At 58.6% G+C, this 22,932-nt stretch overlaps 1 protein-coding gene across 1 annotated transcript in view; it reads right to left on the bottom strand.

Moving 5' to 3' along the window:
• Positions 1–691: 691 nt before the first annotated feature.
• The window catches only part of AJAP1 (adherens junctions associated protein 1), a 126,455-nt gene continuing 104,214 nt past the window's right edge, over positions 692–22,932 (bottom strand). Inside the window, exons 3-6 of the mRNA XM_075993394.1 lie at positions 14,632–14,719; positions 12,283–12,525; positions 10,541–10,672; positions 692–3,863 (exon numbers count right to left, since the gene is read on the bottom strand). Of these exons, the coding sequence (XP_075849509.1) occupies positions 10,600–10,672; positions 12,283–12,525; positions 14,632–14,719 (404 nt within the window). The 3' untranslated portion in view covers positions 692–3,863; positions 10,541–10,599. The remainder of the gene's footprint in view (positions 3,864–10,540; positions 10,673–12,282; positions 12,526–14,631; positions 14,720–22,932) is intronic.

Here is a 22,932-nt window from a genome sequence, read left to right as displayed (position 1 = left end):
CCCACGGCCTGGGGTGTCACCACGCTTCCCCACGGAGCATGCGGGGGCGGGGGCTGAGAAGGGAGACTCGCGGGCACAGGACTTGGCTCTGCCGAGGATGTCGCTAGGATCCGAGCCCCGTGGGAAATGATCCGGAAGCTTCCGGCCACGCCGGGAGAACCTTGCCTTTCTTCACACGCGGAACTGGGAAACCAGAGCCATTTCCATCCGAGAAAAGCGACATCGGTAGAGTGAAGGTCAGAAGGGGCTGAGCCTAGAAATGGACTGGGCTGTACGAAAGAAGGAACAGGCGTTCCCCAAAGCCAAACCCGGCTGTCTCCAAAGCTTTGAGAAAGGTCCGCTGGTAGGGAGGGCGTTGCCGGGAGCTCTCGACCTCGGGATTTCAGACCCGCGGAAAGGATAGGAGGCTGAGGCGGGCGGATCGCTTGAGGGCAGGTGTTCGAAACCAGCCTGAGCAAGAGCGAGACCCCGTCTCTACTAAAAATAGAAAGAAATTAATTGGCTAACTAAAAATATATAGAGAAAAAATTAGCTGGGCATGGTGGCGCATGCCTGTAGTCCCAGCTACTCGGGAGGCTGAGGCAGGAGGATCGCTTGAGCCCAGGAGATTGAGGTTGCTGTGAGCTAGGCTGACGCCATGGCACTCACTCTAGCCTGGGCAACAAAGTGAGACTCTGTCTCAAAAAAAAAAAAAGAAAGAAAGGATACGACGGAAATGGACACACACTGGGGCCCTGAACAAACCACATCGCTCTTGCTCCAAGTACGTTTCGTGGGGAGTAAAATCTCAAGCACGTGCAAGGCCCAGGCCTGGGCAGGGGAAGCAGGTGTGTGCTGAGGGACTCCGAATTCCAGAGGTCAAGTTCAGAGAGAGAGGACAGCGCCCCGGGGCTGCGGCAGGACAGGCCCGGCCGCCTCATCAGGGCCCCACGCGTGGGAGGCAGGGCACGGGTACCCACGGCCTGCGCTCTAGTTTTACGCACTTTGCTGCCCGTGGGGCTGGATTCCGCAGGCCCGTCCACCTTCACTTACCGTCTCCTCTTACCCACACGGTGCATCCGGCGCAGGGTTCTGGGACATAAGGGAGCCATTTAAAAAACAAAATAAAGCATCGTCACGTACACTCCCTCAGCCTTCAGGAAACCGCAGCCTTCACCTGCATGGGTTTATTTTGACGGGCGTCAGTACAGAACTAGATTTTTGGGTGTGGGACGTGCGTGCACAGGTCTGGCGGCTGCACCCTGGGTGTCTCGCAGCCCTGCCTTGGCTGCAACAAGGAGGTGGGACAAGGGCTTTGCGTCTTTAAGCCTCCTCCCAAGGCTTGCAGTCTTACGGACTCGGGAAAGTGTTCAGGGCATCCAAGGTGCAGCCCGTGGTCGGGGAAGGGGCCTGAGCTGCAGCCGGAGTTGACGGGGTGGACACCAGGAGCCCGTCGGGACGCCTGGGCTCCCACGGTCAGGAACGCACAGCCCCCTGCCCTCCCCTCCTTCCCAGCCGGGCTGGCTCTGGAGCTCAGAGCGTCAAAGACCAGAGCAGACGCCGCCCTCACCTGCGCTCACACCAGGCTCTGCTCACCTGGAACCGGGGAGGCCCCTCCAGCAAGAGAGTCGTGACACTAAGGAAGTGACGGAGGTGACGAGGCTGATGACGCCCACAGAGAGGCGCAGGCTGGAGCCGGAGCGCCGAGCAGGTGCTGTCCGGGCCCCTGGAGGTGGTCAGATGCCAGTGGCGGATGTTTGTGTTGTCTTGGTATCTGCTAAAGCTTTAGGGGGAAATGATAGCACAAAACCCAAAAGAACCACTTTCCTAATTCCCGAGCAACACCATGGACACAGGTCTTGACGCCACAGCGTGACAAAAACAATGGTGTCCCCTCCACGCATCGCCCCACCTGCACTTGTTCCAAGAGGTGCAAAGGTGAGCGTTTCAAGCACTTTTCAAGGCGATCAGGAGCAAGACCGAGCCCGAGGGAAGAACCAGGTCGTCAGCCCGGCCAACAGATAGGACAAGCTCCACTGTCTGGCTCTGACCCCTAACCTTTTACCCAGGTCTGCGCCACTCCACTCCATCGGCGCGGGCAGCTCCTGCTGAAACCAAGGTTGCACGCGGGCCGTGCATAGGGAATATACTCTTTGGAGACAGGCTACCCACACGGGACCGGGGTGCCCCCGTAGGGAGGAGACATCTAACGGGATGGGCCCTGGATGGACCCATCCGTGTGGGCCCTGGATGGACCCCTGGATCCCTGACTGGCAGCAGGTCTGGGCACCAGGGAGCTGTCCAAGGTGGGGCTTGGGAGGGGCTGCCCCGCCTGCACGGCTGGGATTCTGTGCACGGAGGCTCCTGTCCGGGGCCCCTATTCCCACCGGGAAGCGCTGCAGGAGGGGTCTTGGTGACAAAACAGAAACGTCAGCCAATGGGAGAGGACAAGAGAGGGGCGTCTTCTCTACCGCTTCCACCAAGATTCAAAGCCACCCTTGGGCCCAAGAAACAGTGGGTGACACCTGCCCACCCCGGCGTGTGGGCCAGAAACGCAGCGCGCATTAGCCGGGGCACCGCCCCGGGGACAGCCGGGTTGTCTGCGTCTAGAACGATCGCTTTTCCCTTCCCAACAGGCCGGAGCCCTCACGCGTTTCGGAGTTCTGCCCTGACACGCACACGCACGGTAAGGATATATTCCTTTAATTTTTGGAACTGGAAGATTTAATTCAGTCTATGCTCGTGTGACACAAATGTCCGAGAATCCACCTCCCGCCCGAGCGGATGCTCAGGGGCATCTATGAGCAGCCAGCAGGGTAAATGTGCACGTGGCTGTTAGGTAGCATCTTCAAACAATTAAATGGAAAAAATCATATTTATGCATATGTGTGTATGTACGTACATACACACATACAAATATATATATATATATATATATACACATACATATATAAAAACCGTGACATTCTGACTTCTGGCCCAAGATAGCAGCGCACACAGTAGGTACCACTCACCGGACGTTTGGCAAATGCAGGACGTGTTGTGGAAAGGCCTCGTGGTCTGGGTCGAGGCTGTCCCCCCGGGCGAATGGTGATGGAATACCAGGTCACCAGGAAGAATGTGCTCACCTGTGGAACTGCGTTTCCAATATATGCGTGTATATATATGTGTGCGTGTGCCTGTGTGCAGTTATGTGTGTGAGCTGAGTTGCCAAAGTAGAAAAACATCGGTTTATTCTGTTCATACTAAGCGTGTTAAATAAATCAGATTTTTGTAACCTATAACACAACTCTTTTTTTTTCTTTTTTTTTAAAAAGGAACATTTAAGATCTTCAAAAATTGCTACGGTACAAAAAAAGTGTGTGTGTGTGTGTGTGTGTGTCTGTGTGTGTATTTATATATTTATATATGTATATTAACCAGAAATAGTGACTCTGTCGGAAGAGATTCCCACCCCCGTTCTCCGTGAGATTCTGCGCGTGGTTCGCCGGCTGGCTCCGCGCCGAGCCTCGGGTCAGTACATGGCACATAATGGTATTATTGGCACAGGTTCAGAATCGCGGTACAGATCCTCCGTGTCGGACGCCTCCTCCTGTCCTCGCTGCCGGGCGGCCTGTCCCCACTGCCCCCAGCGCCCGTCCGGCGTCTCTTCTTTCTGTTCTCCAAAGAAAACTCCGGGAGAGGCGGTCGCCCATAGGCGTGAGCATCGATACAAAAATATATTTGGCCTCGAGCGTCCTGCTCTGGGGGTTTCCCGCCGGCAAACAGAAGTGGTAGGTCGGGGACCCTCCCCCTTCGGTGACTTAGTTTTAGGTTTTGTGTGGGTTTTTGTTGTTGTTGTTCTGTTTTGTTTGTTTTGTTTGTACAGGTTCACCAACGGAATCCTGCGTGGGAAGAAAAGAAGAAGAAGAGATTAGAGGGCACGGGCCCAGCGGGCTGGGGGGCCGGGAGGCTCGCGGTCTGGTCTCGCTGAGCCTCTGCGGGCAGACGCCCCCGCCCCCCAGCTCCCCTTCTCGGGGAACGGACGCCCGAGCATCCCCGGAACGTGAGGACGGCCTCAGTGGGGCTGCCAGCAGGAACTGGGACAAACGCCAGGGCCCCCGGCGGTGTGAACCCAGTGTGAACCCAGTGTGAACCCAGTGTGAACTGTGGTCTGGGCTTCCTAGGAGGTGCTGGGAAGTTGATGGGCCACCACTCCCCCATCAACTCCCGGGTGGGGGCGCCGCGTCCCCCAGGTGCAGGCCAGTTGGCCGGAGTGTGGCCACCTGGTGCTCACTCCCTGCCCACCCCCCACCCACGGAGGGTGGTGCTGGGTGAAGAAATGAAGTGCGTCTCCATCCACCGCTCCCCGAGAGGCTCCCTGAAGCCGGGACTCATCAGAAACCCCACCTCCGGGATCTTTCTAAGAGGCGGCCTTGCTGAAGCCAGAAAGGAGGCGAACACCACCTGCGTGCAGGTCAGGTTAGTGGCTGCACCTGCCGCCTCCAGCAGGCCAGCGGGAAGGGGGCCGCTCGGACTGGCGGGCGCGAGCCTCGGAAGACAGGAAACTCAGAGCCGTCCTGGCTCAGGGAGGCGCCGGGCAGGGCGCATTCCCCAGAGAGCCGCAGCGACAGTCCTCCCAGGCACGGCACGCCAGGGCGAATCAGGAAACAGCACAGTTGAGCAGGTGGGTGGGGAGGGGGTCTGCTCAAAGCCACGTCTCAGTTACAGGGAGGGGGTGTGGTTCCCGTCCCTCCGCTGTCACTCAGAGCCCCCGCCTGCATCCACGCAGCACAGGACTCTCAGAAAATAGGAAGGGGATGTCACTGCACCCTCGGCTCTGCGGGTGATACACGCTACAGGGTGGTGGCGCTGGGTGGGGGAAACACCGTGATCCCAAAATGAGGTTGGGAGAAGCCCCCACCAGCAGGGCTGCCACCCCCCTGGCAGCTCCAGGCACAGCAAGAAGCCAGACCGCCTCCATCATCCCCACTGTCGGGGCGTTTCAGAAATCCAGATTCCTGCACCCACCCCTGGAGACCTGGAACCAGGTCCTCTGGGCGGTGCCTGTGAGCACAGGTGTCTGAGAGCTCCCCAGGGAAGCACAGTGGCCCGCCAGGCCCGGGCCATCACCCAGCTCTCAGCAGACCAGGGTGTGGCATTCTCCCTCCTGCATCAACTGCGCCCACCACGGTGACCCTGGTTGGGACAGAGGGATGGACGGCCCCAGCGCAGGGTGCATGCTGGGAGTGGACACTGGCAGGCCCCAGAGTGGCGCCTCCCGCACAGCCCTGGGTTGTGTGTCCTCTCCAAGAGTCTGCCCATCCCGGGGCGGGGGGGATGGGGGTGCTGGCTCCCCTCCCAGCATGGAAAGCGGAGCAGCACCTCACCTTGCCGGCTCGCTCTCTCCAAAGGGCACCCGTGTGGGCAGCTCTATGGGGCCGGCAATGGAGCGTCCACTCGCCCACTGTGGGCACGGGAGCCCCGCATGCAAAGAAACGGCACGTGCCGTCGGGCCGGCCCTGGAGCACTCAATGGCCCTACTTCAGCCGTGCCCACCCCACCCACCTCCACCGCGTTTCCAGGAATGGGGCGGGGGGAGTTTGAAAATGAAGGAATTTATCAGAAAGAAATACCTCTCTGGCATGGACAGATACCATGGCTCCACTGAGATGAGGCCTCTAGAGTCGTCAGACTCACAGGGACAGAAAGTGGGAGTCTTTCTGGGGCTGGGAGGGGGAGGGGACTTAGGGGGAGTTGGGGACAGAGCTTCAGTTTGGGAAGATGAAAATGAGCAGGCATGGAGGGTGGTGAGGCTGCACAGCAACGTGAACGTGCTTGATGCCACGAACTGTTAATACAGACTTAAAAAGGGTTAAAATGGCAACTCTTATGTTATATATATTTTATCACAATTTTTAAAAAAAAATTTTTTAAAGAGATTTAAAAAGTGGGGTTGCTAAAGGCTGGGCGTGGTGGCCGGGGACAGTCCCTGCCGTCAGGTGCTGTCCTGTTGTCCTGACCACTGGTGACTCAGAGCCCCCCTTCCACTCTGCGTGTCCAGATGGGTCCCGCTTGGTAAGAAAGGTTTCCTGGGTGAACCGCTCTCCAGTCCTTGCCCCTGACCTTAAACCTGCGGATCCGGGCCCTGCCTCCCGCCGGCCACGCTCCCGCAGGTGCTCCCAGGTGGACGCCACCCAGCCGCCGTGCCACTGGGAGGCCTCCGTGCTCTCACGCCACCAGCTCCCCGGATCCGACTGCAGTGCGTCCCGCCTCTGCCCACCTCGCCCCTCCATCCTCCTCCTCCTCTAGGCTCCAGGCGGTAGCCGGACCTCAGACTCCACACGGCAAACCTCAAATGCTTCCGTTTCACCTGGAAGGCCTCCTCCCCGGGAGGCCTCCTGGGACTGCACCCCTGCCTGGACACGTCCTCCGTTATTTCTGTCCACGGGCGTGTCCTGCCCTGGTACTCCCCGGGTGCAAGGCGGTCTGCACTGAGTTTTATCGGGGCGTGTGTAGGACGCAGGACGGCTCCCTGAGGACAGGTACTCCTGACAGCTTCCCTTTGGGTCACTCATGGCCCAGCGCCGTGCCTGGCCCGGAGAGGGAAATCAACAGAGAAGCAGCGTGGGCGGGAACCAGCTCTGCCTCCAGTCCCTGGGACGGATGCCCCACAGCCTGGAGCAATCCCAAGTGCCACCTGCCAACGGATGCTGACGGGAGAGCCACTTGGGGGAGGAAGACCAGCGAGGCAGCCGCAGCCTGCACCCCAGCACCAGACAGCTCCCGCCACCCGGGCATGGGCTCCTCTGCCAGGTCTACAGGCTTCTCTCTCTACTCGGGGTCTCAGGACGGAAAAAGGAGAAAGGAAGAGAGAGATGGCTCCAGTCCTGCACCTGCATGGCCCCCTGCACAGGGTGGGGGACCCCTGCACAGGCTGGGTGGCGTCCCAGCGCCAGGCCCAGGAGAGGCGTCCCGGGCTGCCCACACTCACCCTCCTGGTGCCCCGAGTTCTTGCGGGAACCCTGCTGCTCACTCTCTAGCTTGCGGGGGGCATCCATGGGTTTCTCTGCCCCAAGGCCCTGTGCATGCGCCGCTCAGCTTGGCGCTAAGCCCAGAGAGGAACTGAGGCACCCCGGCCAGCTGGGAAAGACTGGCAAAGCAGGAGCCCTGGACCCCGCTGGACAACAACGCAGCGGGAGGCAGACGTCCACTCAGGCTCCCTGGCCCAGAAGGGGAGCTGAGCGTGTGCTCAAAGGGAGCTTCCAGATCTGGATCTGGGATAAATCCTGCCCTCTGCTGCCCGCAGACGGATCCTCCGCTGGCCTGGCCCCACCCGTCACTGGGTTTAAGGAGCCCTGCCTGCTTGTGCAAAACAAGGAGAATAAACAGACCACAGCCAGGTCTCCCCGGGGGCTCAGAGCTAATTTCTCCCCAACCTGAAACGGCTACTTTCCCCCCAAACTTCCCTGGTGCAGACTCTCGGCTCAGAGTACGGCTTCCGGCAGGGTGGGGATGCTGCTTTGAGAAACCTGTTCCTTTGGATCACAAAAGTTTGGCATTCTGTTAGTGCACTTCTCTTAAAGAACAAAGTGGGAAGGTTCAGGTGCATTTCTGATTTTCTTTTTATTAGTTAAGCCTTCAGTGTGTTTTTGAAAATAATAATAACGCATGATTGATTTCCCACTTGCTTCAGATTCAAGAGCTTTTATGACTTTCGGGCTCCGTTCGGAATGAAGTGGCCTTGGCAGGTGGAGAGGGCTGAACGCTAACGAGGTTTTCTGGGGTTTACCTGTTACATGAAAAACGGCAGGGGATGAGCCCGGGAGCCCACGCAGGCCTGCCCGCCAGGCCCCTTCCTCGGGGCAGAGGAAGCCTGGCTGCATTTTGGGTCTGCCCGGAGCAACCCAGCTCGGCCACAGCGGCTGGCTCCGGCGGGAGCTTGGTGGCATCTGCCACAGAAGCTGATCTAGTGGGAGAGGAGCTGCTGGCGTCGTGGACAGCCCACCGGAGGGAAAGCGGACTTGGCCACGGCGTGGGTCCCAAGCGTGCACACAGGGTAGAACAAGGAGACATGGGCGTCATAGCAAACGGCTATATCATCATTAAAGATGCATTTGGAGAGGCTTAACAGCTAGGCGAGAGATAAATATCTCCACCGGCACTTAAACCTTAATTAAATGTTTTAGTATTAATTGCTATTTATGTAAGGGACAATAAGTACCCTAGTAAATCTGAGAGATCTTTCTGGCTAGTCTCTGCTTGGTGCTCATGTCCAGTCATTAATTGCAAGAATCAGGGGATACTTGGAATCCGAATGCCTTCGAACCAGCTAGTGATAAACAGTCTGTCCACGCAGCCACGGAATCTTCAAGCATCTGTCAAAGGACCAACGAGGCTGTTTGCACAGCCCTCCGGTCCTCGTCTACGGGGAAGGACACGGCCGGGCGAGGAGCAGAGTCGGTGGCCAGGCGCGGCAGGCTCCCAGCAGGTCCCGAGGACCCTCTGGACTCCCCCAAGGACCCACCTGGGACCCACAGGGAGGGCGGGCCATTTAGACACAGAGACGTTCCGAATGGAGGTGAAAGAGCTCCTGGGGCCCCCGTGGGAGCACCCACACCTCTCTCCCTCACCTGGGGGTGGCACTTGGGTGTGGCCCCCCAGCGGCATTCATTGGGGGGCCTTCGGTGCCTCATGTTGCCTTAAGGTGAGGACCAGGCTGATGCCACAGCAAGGCTTTCTGGAGCCGAGGAGCAAGTAAGAGCACTTTTGTTCTCAATTTTAATTTGTTTTTCTTTTTTAGAGTCAAGGCTGCAGCCCCCTGGTTCGATGAGCCAGAGGGGTCCCCAGGCTTAGACCTCCGGACAGGCGGGCTGGGCGTCTTTTAACCTCCCAGTGTCTCAGTTTCCACGCTTGTAAGTGGGATTGCCGGAAGGACGGAACAAGTAAAGAGCTCCACGTGAACATCCATGTGAGGGGACTGTCCCCTCTGGGTGACCCCTCCCGCTCTGTGGCCCCGTGGCTCTTCGAGGTAGGGAGGGGAGGTCTTCCCTGATGGGCCCGGCCCGTCCCAGGTCAGCGAGTCACACGTTAGCGCGTGTTTAGATCTTAACGGAGATGCTGGTGGCCACCTGGGCCCTGCAGGGTCGGGGACTCCCCGCTACTAAGCGAGCTCCCGGTTGCTAGCTCGGTCGGACTCCAAAGAAGGTTCTGTCTGAGCCTTGCAGAGGGGAGGCAGGCAGGCAAAGGCACATACGTGCTCCCGGTGGGTGCGCCAGGCCTCGAATGGTGGGGGCAGCCCGGCTCACCTGCCTTGCCCATGCAGGCTCGGCAAAGGCCCTTGCGGGTGGCTGGCTCCCTGTTCTAATCTAATTACATGTCTTTGCCAGTTGGCGGAGCATGTTGGCTTGGGACAGGGAGAAAGGCTGGAGATTTGATTTGGAGCAAACACACGATTCATTAGTGCAGGATTAGGAACTGACCCTCTCAGCCCCCCCCAACCCCCGCCTGCAGCCGGCTCCCAGGCTCCCAGCTATGGGCAGCAGGCAGAGTCCCCAGAACGCCCATCACAACCCCACGACCCCACTCTGACAATGGCATTGCCCGCTCAGCCCCCCATATCAGGAGGTGAACAAGGAGTAAGAAAAACTATTTTCAAATGTCGATGGATGGATACCCATCCTAGACACAGGGCTCCCTACGCAGGGAGGGCGTCTGATGTCACGTTTAGAGGGAATATCTGGGGGGAGAAAAGCCTGACTCTGTCCAGGAGCAAAATGAGGATCCTTAGAAAGCCCGGCATCAGAAAGGAAAACAAAACCAAGGACGAAAGCTGAGGCTGCCTCTACAGACCGTGTGCACAGAGGTTCGGAGCGAGTGGCCGGTGGGGGGAGGGAGCCGCGCTCTCCCCGCAGCCGCCTGGGCGCGCAGCAGCCCCGGCGCAGGCGAAAGCAATTTAACGTCTGCATTAAAGCTAATATCGTTGAAAGCAAACCAAATGTTCCTATCTAGCAGAGCGTGGAAAATTCATCCTGTTTTGGTGCCGGTTCCTGGCTTCAAATTAGTAGATGTCTCAACTCTTCACTCTCTTTCTTTATCATTTTCTTTCTTATCTCTCATTTTTATATTTCGAAGCTGTGTTTTAATTCTGCTCCGCGCCCTCCCCTGACACGCGGACGGGAGATGGAGCCGAGATCCCTGCCTACTTAGCCGCCGCGGCCCGGCCTCTTCCTGTCCAGGGAAACGGGAGCCGTGGCTGCAGCTTGTTTCGAGAAAGGATTCCCGCACCCCTCGCCTGCCCCCAACGCAGGCCGCGCTGGCCGAGGCCTTCCTGAGGGATCGCAGGCGCTGGTGACGACAGCGTGACACTGAATCGGGGTGTCTGCCACTCTCTGTGGGGGCGTGGGGGCGTTGCTAACCAACACAGCGAGAGATGCAGAGCCCAGCCGTCCCCGGCTCGCATTCCGAAAGCCAACGCCCGTCGTTGGAATTCCACCCGCCACGTGGAGCAGGGGCCCAGGGACCCCGAAGTTGGGGTGGGCAGGGGAAAGAGGGGAAACCGAGGCGCGGAGACGGTACCTACCATGGCATAGACACGCGGCGTCTGCCCTGCCCCCAGGAGGTAAAAAAGGCTTCGGCCAGTCAGCAGGAGATTTCAAACCATTTCTCAGACACGAAGGCCACGGGAATGAGGTGCCGATCCGAGGAGGAGGGCCTGCGGGGGCGGAGAAAGGGGATTGCGTGAGTGGCACAGACATCACCCATGGCCACACCGGCCTGTTGAGGACAGGAATCCCGGGGGGTCGTGTTCTGCACGGACCGATGCCTTCAGCAGGAAGGGCCCCTCTTCGCCTAATGCTCCGCTCCCTTCACCCTGGAGCACTCACCAGGGCTGAGGGATCCGGGCACGGGGGACTTTGGAGTGGAGGCGGAAGGCCGGTGATCCATGCCCCCCATGCTTGTGCCGGCTCCAGATTTTAGTTTCCAAACTTGCAGGACGAGCCCAGAGCCTGGGGGCCCTGCCTCTGAGGGCAGGGGCTGGACGTGCCTTACTTATTGCACGTGGCGGACAGGACCTGGCTCCTGAAGTGTCTCCCCCACGGTTTGCCACCCTTGAGACTAAGCTACCGTGTCCCAAGGCCAGCGAAACCCAGCAGAGCATTACCTGAGGCCAGAAAGCAGGCGCCCATTCTGCCCAGCGCCCCCCTGCCAGGGCGTGAGGGCTCCGCTGTGCCGACCCCGTGCCGGGACGGGACCCCCCCACCCGACGTGGACATAGTGGGGTGGGTGGGGGGAACAAAACAAAACGAGGACCAGCCCACACCTGCCCCCTTCCCCACGGCCAAGCACTGGCCCGTCAGGATGCACACCCTGACCCATCCTTCCACCGAGGCTCTGCGAACTGAGCCCTCTAGAAGGCCAGGTGCCACCAACGTGTCCCCTGAATGTCCGAGCGTAGAATCCAAGCCGTTTAGCGCACGGCCGAGCCTCCGTGCTGTCGTCCTCCCCTGGGGGGCAGGGCGGCGTCTGGGACGGAGTCTGACGTGGGGATGAAGAAGCGAGCTGAGAAGGTATTTAAGGGACATCTGCTCATTTCTGCTGACGGGACAAGGACAGGTGAACTCCGGGCCTTGGGAGGCCGCCCGGGGACCCACTCGTGTCTTCCTGAGATTTTCAACCTGCTGGACATTGTTTTGTTTTTTTTTTTTTAATTTACAAAATGACGCCATAATGTATGCTCACTTAAAAGAAGCTTATTGACATTTTAATTTAATTCTGGACAGACCTTCAGGAGCTGACTCAAGGGTTTCTTCAACATTGCCCTACGGAGGAGGGCTGTAGGGGTCTGTCTTCTTTGAGGGATTGCGCGTGATTAATAATAAAGGACAGGCAATAGGAAAGTCCGGCCCGGGCATCTGGCTGATGCCGGCGCTTTTGCTGTTTGCTGCTGACTATCTGCTGGCGGGGCGCAGAGACCCTGAGTCTGGGGGGGCCAGGCAGCTGTGACCGGTGGGTGATTAGGAGGGCAGTGACCGCACAGCTGGCTTTGGGCTGGGGCAGAGGGACTGAAGGACGCTGCCTGGCCCCAGGGCGTGGCGGTGGCAAGGGCTGGGCACCTGCACGTCCACACCCGCTGCCCAAGCGGGACTCGGGCTGCCTCCTTCTCTCTTAGCGGAGAGGCCTGTGGGTACCTGCCCCGCCTCTCTCGTTTCGCCAAACTAGCTGCTGTACCTGCTGTGCCCCGCAAAGCCACCTGCGGCGCGGGACACCTGAAAAAACAGGCCAGCAGCCAGCGCTCGGGGTCCGGCCGGCGCCCGCGCTTACCGGTTTCCGTTGAACGTGGACTTATACTCCCCCGCCGGGTGCAGCGTCTCCTCGGTGTACACGGGGACAGAGGCGCGGACGCACTCGTGCGAGCACTGGAGGGTCTCGTTGTAGGCCGTGAAGATGTCCAGGCTGCTGGCCACGCGGGCCGAGGTGAAGTCCGTCAGGTTCTGGCAGCTCTCCTCCTGCTGGTTGGTCTTTCGCTGGTGGCTGTTCCGCCGCGTGTTCCCGCTCTGGGCACAGCTGGAAGAGAGACAAGGCTGGCGTGGGGGCAGGCGGAAGCCGGAGCCGCACAGCTCCGGGGCCCGGACGCGGGCGCTGGGCTCCAGGCCCGGGCCACCCGTCATTTAACATTAAACAGTCACCCCCGGCCTCTTCAGGAACAGCAACCACAATCAAGCCATCGACTGTTTTTAAAAATACAATCTGAATTTTAGATGTGGCTACTGCAGCAGGGAGAACTCACAGCCGGGCCTGGTGTCTGTCGGGCAGACAGCGGCGCCGGTTCAGGCCCCTGCGCCCCAGTGAGAGGAGAGCCGCGCGGGGTACTTGCTGCCAGAGGGGACAGTGTGAGCGGAAGCCTTTGGGGACAAGCGTCCCTTCCTTTTAGGATGGGTTATGTGTGGAATGATCTTTGGGGAACAGCAGGTGATGAGCTGGCGGGCCCTTGTCCTCGGCCCCACCCAGGTGAACGCTCACCAGCTGGAAATGAGACCTGCAGGGTCTCCCCAGGAGCCGTCCTGCCTGCCCCGTGGTTCCTGCCTGTTCCCCAGCATCTCGGGACCAAGGGGGCTCCCAGAGGCCATGCAGGCTGGCCATGGGCTCACTCTCACCAGTCCAGCGATTTGACAAAGACGAAGTCAGGGAGCCCAAATGCCACTTGGGAGACAAGCCCACAGGAAGGACAGACGGGTGTGTGGCATCTCCCCTTGTCCAGGGCCATTCTCACCACACCCACCCTGCACCCACCCATCTCCTTCCCGCTCAGATCCCACATGCAGGGAGGGCTCCTCGTGCACCTGGGCTTCCCGTTGGCTTTCCGGCAAGAGCCACCTGGGTGCAGGAGCAGAAGGCCCGGCCCGTAAGCGAAGGTGACAAGGTGGATGCAAAACACACAGCCGGCCCCACCCGGAAAGGCTTCCTGCAGGGCAGGGCAGGGCCAGGCTCCGGAACCCACCTGTCCACCCCTGGGGGCAGTTCTCCCTGGGGCCCTTCGAAGGTTTGCTACAAACTCAAAAGCTTGGGAAAAGCAAGATGAAGGCTGGGCCACCTGTCACAGGATGGGACACGGAATCCGCCGTCTCCCCTGGGGAGCTGGGCAGTGGGATTTGTCCTCTTACATTCCTGCGATCCAGGGGCCCGAAGCCCCTTGGCCAGCCGGCCCCGCCTAAGAATCCCTGCCGTGAGCAGACTGCTGTCCTCCTCCCCTGTCCCCAGGAAGGTGCCCCATGTGCTGGATGCCCTGCAGCCTGGATGTCCTGCTTTACTGGTCAGGGAGGGGTGGCGGTGTGTTCTGGGGTGGTGCCGGCCCCACCCACCCACAACCTGCCCCGGGGGGGGCGCCCTCCTCTGCCCCAGAGCTTGTCTCTCCCCGACCTCCGTGTGGTTTCGGTTGTCCCAGGCTCCAGCCCTGACTTCCCGTCCCTGTCTGCAGCCGGCAGGGCGTCCGTGCTCTGCCACTCTGCCAGGGAGCGTGAGCTTTGACGCTAAAAGGAGGCGCGGGCGTTGGCGGGGTGGCTGCGGGCAGGCGGGGCCGCCGAGGTGCTTTCGAGCACCAGGTCACCCAGCAGTCCCCGATTTTCTCAGGGTGTATCAGGTGTGCACGCCCAGCAAGGCCAGCCTCAAAGTAGGCCAGCTTCCAGGAGGAAATAGGCAAAGGCCGCCTGCAGCAAAGCGCTAACCTAGTTCAGCAGACAGCGCGGCTGGGGGAGGAAGGGGGGTACGGATGGGGCCGCCCAGCGACCTGCCACCGAGACAGACGGCGGGGGTGGGATCCCGCCTGGCAGGGCTGCTGGCAGGAGGGCGCTGTCCCTGCCTCTCCCGGGAAGGTCCGGGAGAAGCAGGGATTGTGCTCTGGGTGGGCAACGTCCAAAGGCTCACCCGGACCCAGAGAAAGAATCCGGAAACAGGGACACCACGCAGCCCGGGAAGCCACGCCAGGGGGCCCAGCCGTGCAGGGCTATGCCCAAGGGTCGGTGTGGAGCGTGAGCAGCCTGTGGCAGCCACACGGCCCAGGTGGGAGCCAGCGGAGCAGGCCGGGCTTGGAAAATAGGGGCCTTTCTGGGCGCACCTCCCCGGGGACCCCCACAGCCCCCCGTTTCCAGGCCACGAGGGCCGGAGCAGCCTTACCAATTTTTTAAGACAAGAGTTGTGATGAGAGCAGCTATGACCATGATGAGCGAGACGGTGATGGTGATGACCTGATGGACAGCCAGACCTGGAAGGAGAGAGGGAGGAGGGCGTGCGTGAGACCCGGCTCGCCAGAGGGCGGGGTGCAGGCAGGGCGGGGCGCCCCCCAACGTGGCTGTGGATGCCAGCGCCCATCCACAGCAGCCTTGGGACCACGTGGCAGGTGCTCGGGTCTCTCTTTCTCGACAATAGCCAGCAGGATGGTGGGCGCCTCGGGCACCGAGGCTGTTCTCACCTGGGGTCCAGGAAGGAGGCACCAGCGCTGGCCTCCCCCATCCCCACTGCCCTCTTCATCCTCACGCCGTGACCTGGCCCCTGGGGGCTGTGTCCTTTCTTGCACCTGCTGAGCCCTTCACCTGCAGCCTTTAGCTGGCGACAGGTAAGCTCCAGCTGAGACATTCCCTGAGGATCTGTCCCATGTCCCTTCTCTCCTTTACCCTGGGTGAGTTCTGCTCCCTGATCTGGACCAACAGAGTTGCTGGTCTGTGAGTGGCAGCAAGGTCCGGCCTGACCCAGGGGAGCCAGGATGGCCCAGGACTGACTGGGGACGTTGGGAGGAGGAGCACATGGGTGACACCCTGGCAGACCCTGGGCACTCGGATTGCTGGGGCTCCACCCTCTTTCCAGGGTCCTCTCTAAGAAGTTCACTGCCTGATGTGCTCCCAGGAATAAAAGGTCCAGGAAAGAGAGTCCATGATCTGGCCTCACTGCCCCGAGCACTCTCTGAATGGGGCTGGGGCACTGGAACCGGCAGGATGGGGACAGGAGGACCAGTGCGTCAGAACGGGGCAGCCAGAGCCCCGGCCATGCGCCACATGAGAGCCCCTGCACATGTGACTCCTCTCCCATCCCCTCCCTGCGTCCCCATCCCTCCTGCAACAACTGCCACCAACCACAGTCGCAAGGCAGGAGGCGGGAAGGCAGGCTCGCCACAGACGAAGAGCCCTCCTGACCACACACCTGTCCCATCCTCCCTGGGGCACAGGCAATAGGGGCGTCCCCTGGCTGACTTCACAGTCAGGGCCACCAGGAAGGTCCACGGCTCTGGGCCTGTCCTGCTGGGCAGAGGGCCGAGGGACAAGGGCAGCGGGGAGCTTGCGGGGCCTGCAGGTGGCAGCCCCTTGCCCCACCCACGTGCCTGTCTCCCTGGCTCTTCACTGGGCTCGTCTGAGCACCTGCCCTGTCTTCCTGGGTCTCGGGTGTCAGGGTCCACTTCGCAGAGGCCCGCCCATCACACCTGACCCACCTGGCTGGGGCGAGAACACCGCGCGTGTCTGTTTCAGCCTGGCGGGTTTCAGAGTGCCGCCATTTTCCAGCAGTCTCCCAAGGACACAGTCTCACAAAAAGGTGTTACCTCTCTGCTGAGTATCACCCTCGTGGGGAAATCGTTAATAAATGATTAAAAGTTGGCATGACCAGAAAACCAGCTTTGCTTCCCATTTCCCCCGTTTTGGGGGCAGCAGCCGTTTGTCATGAGGGAGTCCCCCTGAACCCACAGGGTAAGCACCATCAGGGAAGCAGGGGTCTCCCTGCACCCCTCTTTAATCCACTGACTCGAGAATGTTTATTGTGCACCTACTGCGTGTCCACAGTGCCGTGGTGACCACATGGGCTGTGGTGTCTGCCTGCAGGGAACACCTGCTCTGGGGCCTGTTCTGTAAAGTTGCAGCCTTCACTGCTCATTCTGGCAAATGACCTCACACACACCACATTTGTGGCACCTGCTGTGAACCTCTGGGTGAGTTTCCCTCCTCCAAGACTGCCAAGGTGGCTTGCCAATGGGGCTGAAAGTTAGGTTAGCCTCAGGGACCTCAGCCAACCTCACCAACAATGCAGTGCCCAGAAGCCCCAGTAGCTACCTCTGCACCAAGTTAGTTCCCTGGGACCCAACCCAGGTCTTGTGGCCATAGGAAGGGTTGACAAGGATGGACAACCATGTGGGGTGGTCTGCCTGCTCAGTCTCCTCCTGTCTTCCACCCACACACTCCCTCCAGCCCAGTCAAGACACAGCCATGCTGTCACCAAGAGAATGTGCTCACCCTGTGTCTGTGCTTCCCGTGATAAGGAAGCCCTTGCTGCTGATGGTCATGATGATGGTAACGATGGTGACGGTGGTGGTGGTGACGGTGGTGGTGGTGATGGTGGTGGTGGTGATGGTGGTGGTGATGGTGATGGTGATGGTGGTGATGGTGGTGAAGTGATGGTGATGATGGTGATGGTGATGATGGTGATGGTGATGATGGTGATGGTGGTAGTGGTGGTGATGATGGTGATGGTGGTGATGGTGGTGGTGATGGTGATGATGGTGGTGATGGTAGTGGTGATGATGGTGGAGGTGACAATGGCAGTGGTGATGATGGTGATGGCGGTGGTGATGGGAATAGTGGTGATGGTGGTGGTGGGGATGGTGGTGGTGGTGGTGGTGATGGTGGTGGGGATGGTGGTGGGGATGGTGGTGATGGTGGTGGTGTGGATGGTGGTGATGATGGTGGTGGGGATGGTGGTGATGGTGGTGGTGGGGATGGTGGTGGGGATGGTGGGGATGGTGGTGATGGTGGCGGTGGGGATGGTGGTGATGGTAGTGGTGGGGATGGTGGTGGTGGTGGTGATGGTGGTGGTGGTGATGGTGGTGGGGATGGTGGTGATGGTGGTGGTGGTGGTGGTGGTGATGGTGGTGGTGGTGGTGATGGTGGTGATGGTGGTGGTGGTGGTGATGGTGGTGATGGTGGTGGTGGTGGTGATGGTGGTGATGGTGGTGATGGTGGTGGTGGTGGTGATGGTGGTGGTGGTGGTGATGGTGGTGATGGTGGTGGTGGTGGTGATGGTGGTGGTGGTGGTGATGGTGGTGGTGGTGGTGGTGATGGTGGTGGTGGTGGTGATGGTGGTGGTGGTGGTGATGGTGGTGATGGTGGTGATGGTGGTGGTGGTGGGGATGGTGGTGGTGGTGGTGATGGTGGTGGTGGTGGTGATGGTGGTGATGGTGATGGTGGTGGTGGTGATGGTGGTGGTGGTGATGGTGGTGGTGGTGGTGATGGTGGTGATGGTGGTGATGGTGGTGGTGGTGGTGATGGTGGTGGTGATGGTGGTGGTGGTGGTGATGGTGGTGGTGGTGGGGATGGTGGTGGTGGTGGGGATGGTGGTGGTGGTGGGGATGGTGGTGGTGGTGGTGATGGTGGTGATGGTGGTGATGGTGGTGGTGGTGGTGATGGTGGTGGTGGTGGTGATGGTGGTGATGGTGGTGGTGGTGGTGATGGTGGTGATGGTGGTGGTGGTGGTGATGGTGGTGATGGTGGTGATGGTGGTGGTGGTGGTGATGGTGGTGGTGGTGGGGATGGTGGTGGTGGTGGTGGTGGTGATGGTGGTGGTGGTGGTGATGGTGGTGGTGGTGGGGATGGTGGTGGTGGTGGTGATGGTGGTGGTGGTGGTGATGGTGGTGATGGTGGTGGTGGTGGTGATGGTGGGGATGGTGGTGGTGGTGATGGTGGTGGTGATGGTGGTGGTGGTGGGGATGGTGGTGGTGGTGGTGGTGGTGGTGGTGGTGGTGATGGTGGTGGTGGTGGTGATGGTGGTGGTGGTGGTGGTGGTGATGGTGGTGGTGGTGGTGGTGGTGGTGGTGGTGATGGTGGTGGTGGTGGGGATGGTGGTGGTGGTGGTGGTGGTGGTGGTGATGGTGGTGGTGGTGGTGATGGTGGTGGTGGTGGTGATGGTGGGGATGGTGGTGGTGGTGATGGTGGTGGTGATGGTGGTTGTGGTGGGGATGGTGGTGGTGGTGGTGGTGGTGATGGTGGTGGTGGTGGTGATGGTGGTGGTGGTGGGGATGGTGGTGGTGGTGGTGATGGTGGTGGTGGTGGTGATGGTGGTGATGGTGGTGGTGGTGGTGATGGTGGGGATGGTGGTGGTGGTGATGGTGGGGATGGTGGTGGTGGGGATGGTGGTGGTGCTGGTGATGGTGGTGGTGGGGATGGTGGTGGTGGTGATGGTGGTGATGGTGGTGGTGGTGGTGATGGTGGTGGTGGTGATGGTGGTGATGGTAGTGGTGGGGATGGTGGTGGTGGTGGGGATGGTGGTGGTGGTGGTGATGATGGTGATGGTGGTGGTCGTGGGGATGGTGGGGATGGTGGTGATGGTGGTGGTGGTGGTATTGGTGGTGATGGTGGCGATTATCACAGATACACCCAACAAGTAGTAGCAATTTTCATGTGTGTTATTATCCAATTTATTCCTGATAACAGCTCTCAGAGGGAGATATTGTCATTAACACTTATGAAAGTGAAAACTATCTGGGTGAGTTTATTTAAATTCCTCAGATTACATGGGATCTGCTGGCTCCACAGCCCATACTAAGAGCGGTCATACTATTCTGAGCTCAGACTTGGTTAATCGCAGTGCTGACTGTGATTTGATGGCCTTCCTTCTCCCTCCATCAGGCAGAGGTGGCTCCTCTCCCTTCTACATTGCTGGGAGGGAACGAGCTTCTACATTCACGGAGGCAGGTGCTTATGCCCCGCCACCTCCTCCATGGCAGGTCCGGGCCCACAGTGCTCCGGGCCCACACCAGGACCCTCTCAGCCCACTCTCGCCACGTCACACCCCAACCCCCATGGTGAGGACTAGATCTTTGCTTCTTGGACCATTCCTGCCATCGTCTAGGCTGAAGCTGGAGAACTCCACACCTTCAGAGGCGGGTGACATAAAAGAGCAAAGGGGGCAGGGTGAGCCACGCGGGCAGCGGTGGGGAAGGGGTCAACCCAAGAGGCCAAGCCCAGCTGGGGCACAGCGCCCCTGCAAGAGAAGAACACTCTGCCTCAAACATCTGTGGGCCAGAGGAGGCTGGGGCCTCATCTCATTACTACCGGAATTCTCCTACTGATCTGAATGTTTGTGGTGGACACAGTCCTTGGAATGGAAAGGTTTCGTGACTGGCTGTGTCTTAGGTGGTTAATTCCCTTCCGCCCATATTCACAGGGAGGACAGGAAAGCATCAAGTCTCCTTTCTGATGGGTCAAAGAAACTGAGGCCCAGAGCAGGGAACAGCTGCCTCCAGGGACACTCTGACTGATGACACTAAGAGCAGAAGGACAGCCCTTTGCCTGAGGTCCTTGTGAGCCTCCGAGCATCTTAAGAAGGAGACCAAATCATCATCTTTACACCCACCCTACTAGATACCACGGCGTCTTAGCTGTGTGACGTATTATTAAGCTTAAAACTGAGAAGTCAAAAATAAGAAACCAGGGGAACGGGAACAAAGGTAACTTTGAATTTCTTACATCTGCCTTGTTCTGAAGGCTCTTCTGCCTTCTGCGTGAGTCTTCTACATCAGACTCTCCAGATTAAAATGTGAAGGATGCAATATGTGGTTAATAACCAGCTAAGAGGCTCTGGGCAGACATACAATAACGCAGCAGCTATGCGTTCTGGAATGATCTCTTTATGCCGACACCTTGCTGAGTCTACGCGCCACGATCAATTGCATCCAGCCCCACACTCCACATGTTTTGCACCCGCCCGACTGACCCCAGGCTAGAGAAGTAAAGTGACCTTTCCCTGGTCACCTGGCAGAGCCAGGACAAAAAGCAACTCTCTGCTCTGGAGTCCCTGAGAAAATCCAATTCCAGCATACCTGTAGACGTACTTTGATTTTGAATTGGTTAGGTAAACATTTTATTGCCCTTTACATACTTTTCTTGCAAAGCAGAGAGCCTTATGCTCCAAGGCCTGGCCCGTGGGTTCCGATGGGTCTCTAGACTCCCGCATGAGGAGCCACCACTACAGGCAGAACCCACAGACCCCGGGGGCTTGACGGCTGGACAAGGACTGGGCCTTTTGACCTGTGGCCCAGACAGTGTTTAGAGGAAGCAGGTTGAAATACGGAAAATCCATCAGGATGACTCATGATTTCCTGTCTTTGGAAGGCCGCCTACTGGGAAGAACAGAACAACATGTGAGAAGTTGTGGAGTGTTTGAAGCATCTGTCCTGTCATTTAGTTCTCTCCAAATGCCAGGAGTAGTTTCCTCATCTGTGCGAGTCCCTTAAGTACTCTTGTGGGTTCCAGGTAGGCAAACGTTTTCTTAAAGGACCGAAGAGGTGGTAATTTGGGCTTTCCAGGCAGTGTGGTCTGGGTCACAACCGCGCCCCTCTGCCACTGTAGCACCGAAGCAGCCACAGACAAGCAAGCAAATGGGCATGATATCATTTTTTTTTTGAGACAGAGTCTCACTCTGTTGCCCAGGCTAGAGTTAATGCTGTGGCATCAGCCTTGCTCACAGCAACCTCAAACTCCTGGGCTCAAGCCATCCTCCTGCCTCACCCTCTTGAGTAGCTGGGACTACAGGCATGCACCACCATGCCTGGCTGCTAATTTTTTCTATATATTTTTAGTTGTCCAATTAATTTCTTTCTATTTTTTTTTTTAGTAGAGACGGGGTCTCGCTCTTGCTCAGGCTGGTTTCAAACTCCTGACCTTGAGCAATCTGCCTGCCTCGGCCTTACATAGAGTGCTAGGATTCCAGCCATGAGCCACCACGCCCAGCCTGGATAACGTTTCATTTACAAACCAGCAGCCGTATATGGCCCATGGACCATGGTTTGCAGAGTCCTGATTTAGGTGAATAGCCAAAGGTGGCTCAGTTTGTAAATTAGGAAAAGTATTTATCCGTTTTGAATCATTAGTTAAAGCTGAGAATCAAACTGCCACCCTTAACTAAGGACAGGCTAGCACCTGCCACTCCATCATCAAAGGCTTCCTCACTGCTGGGTTTTCACTGGCCGCTGGCAGGTGATTTTGGGGAGACCCACACCTCCCGGTGGACCATAGGGCCGGGACACCCAGCAGCAGGCAGCCTCACCCTGCCGGGTTTTTGCACATGAGGCATCCGGAGAATGGGTCGCTTTGCACGAGGGTTCCCCTGGAGAAGCCAATGGGACGGGATTCTCGATTTTTGGAAGTCTTAACTCTCGGAGAAATTGACCAACCTAATCCCTCCAAGGGCCCTTAGAAATATCTCCGCCACGTGTCTATCTCCATTTTCCCCAAGTTGAAAAGAAACTGCATCTTGTGAAAAACAGGGGTTCGAAGATCGAGGAATCACTGTGTGGAGGGAAACCATATCCTGTCTGTTTCTGGAAAGGACTTTCCCCAAACCATGGCAAGAGCACCGATCTGGGGGGACATCCCCCCGACTTCTCCCCTTCCCCAGAATCATCTCTGGACACTCACGGCCTCGACAACGTCCTCTGACCGAGTCCCTGGTGGCTGTGGGACAATGCAGCCGGCAACACCCGTCCCAGGAGCCCCACTGGCCCTGGCGAGGCCGACCTTGAGCAATCTGCGTGCCAGCTGTCAGGTGGGCTGTGACTGGGTTGACAATCATGTCACCTCCAGGGAACACACACTCTATGCCCCCAAGAAAGGAAAACAACAGAACAATCTTCTCCTCTCCATTTCCAAGGGCAACGCTGCATCCCGTCTCCAGACTCTCTGCAGTCCCCACGTGGTCCCAGGGCGCGGCCCCGCGCCGTGCCGGGACTCCTGCTTCCCCGTCCTGACAGGTGTTATTGTTCCCGCTAATTTAGGGGCTCTTTCTGCGCCTGGTAATTGCCACTGTATACTAATGTGCTAGGAATCAGCTGCCATCCAGATAATGAAAAATTATACCCGGAATAATGGATGGGGACAGATGGATTACCAAGCTCCGCATCCATCAGAAGGGTTTTTATGGTTATATTTGTGGTGGTTTGTAATAAGATCAGGCCCCGAAGATTGATGTGGAAGTTGGTGATCCATCTCCCGAGTCTGAGCGAGGTCTTATTAAATGAAGCCGGTTGAGCGCGGGCCATTGTCCATGGCGAGAATAACCCATCGGGGCTTTCTTTTCTACTATGGGAGGGGGTGGGGCGTGCTTGGCTGGATGAGAGCAGGACAGTGGTCCTGGGATTTGGCAAGGCAAGCGGAGTGACATTTCTGTGCTCATTCTTGCTCATTTCCCAAGGCTGGGTTCTCAGGTCCCTGCATTATGCAAAGACCCGTGGTCAACAGACACGAGGATGTCCGTCCTGCAGGGGTGAGTCTGACAGGTGACAGGTGACCCTGGGTACCCGAAGTGCCAATTCCATCACAAAGAGCCCATTCCTTTCCCACAAAGACCTGCAAAATGCCAACCTCACAGCAGCCCTTGAAAAAGAGTCTCGGGGAAGGGGCTGCCCCGAGCGAGGGGAGGCTCGCGGTGTGCACAGGGGACGGG

The sequence above is a fragment of the Microcebus murinus genome, chromosome 2 (assembly GCF_040939455.1).
Source record: "Microcebus murinus isolate Inina chromosome 2, M.murinus_Inina_mat1.0, whole genome shotgun sequence".
NCBI lineage: Eukaryota > Metazoa > Chordata > Mammalia > Primates > Cheirogaleidae > Microcebus > Microcebus murinus.
Note: the sequence above shows the minus strand (reverse complement) of the source record. Positions and strands in the feature narration are given on the sequence as shown.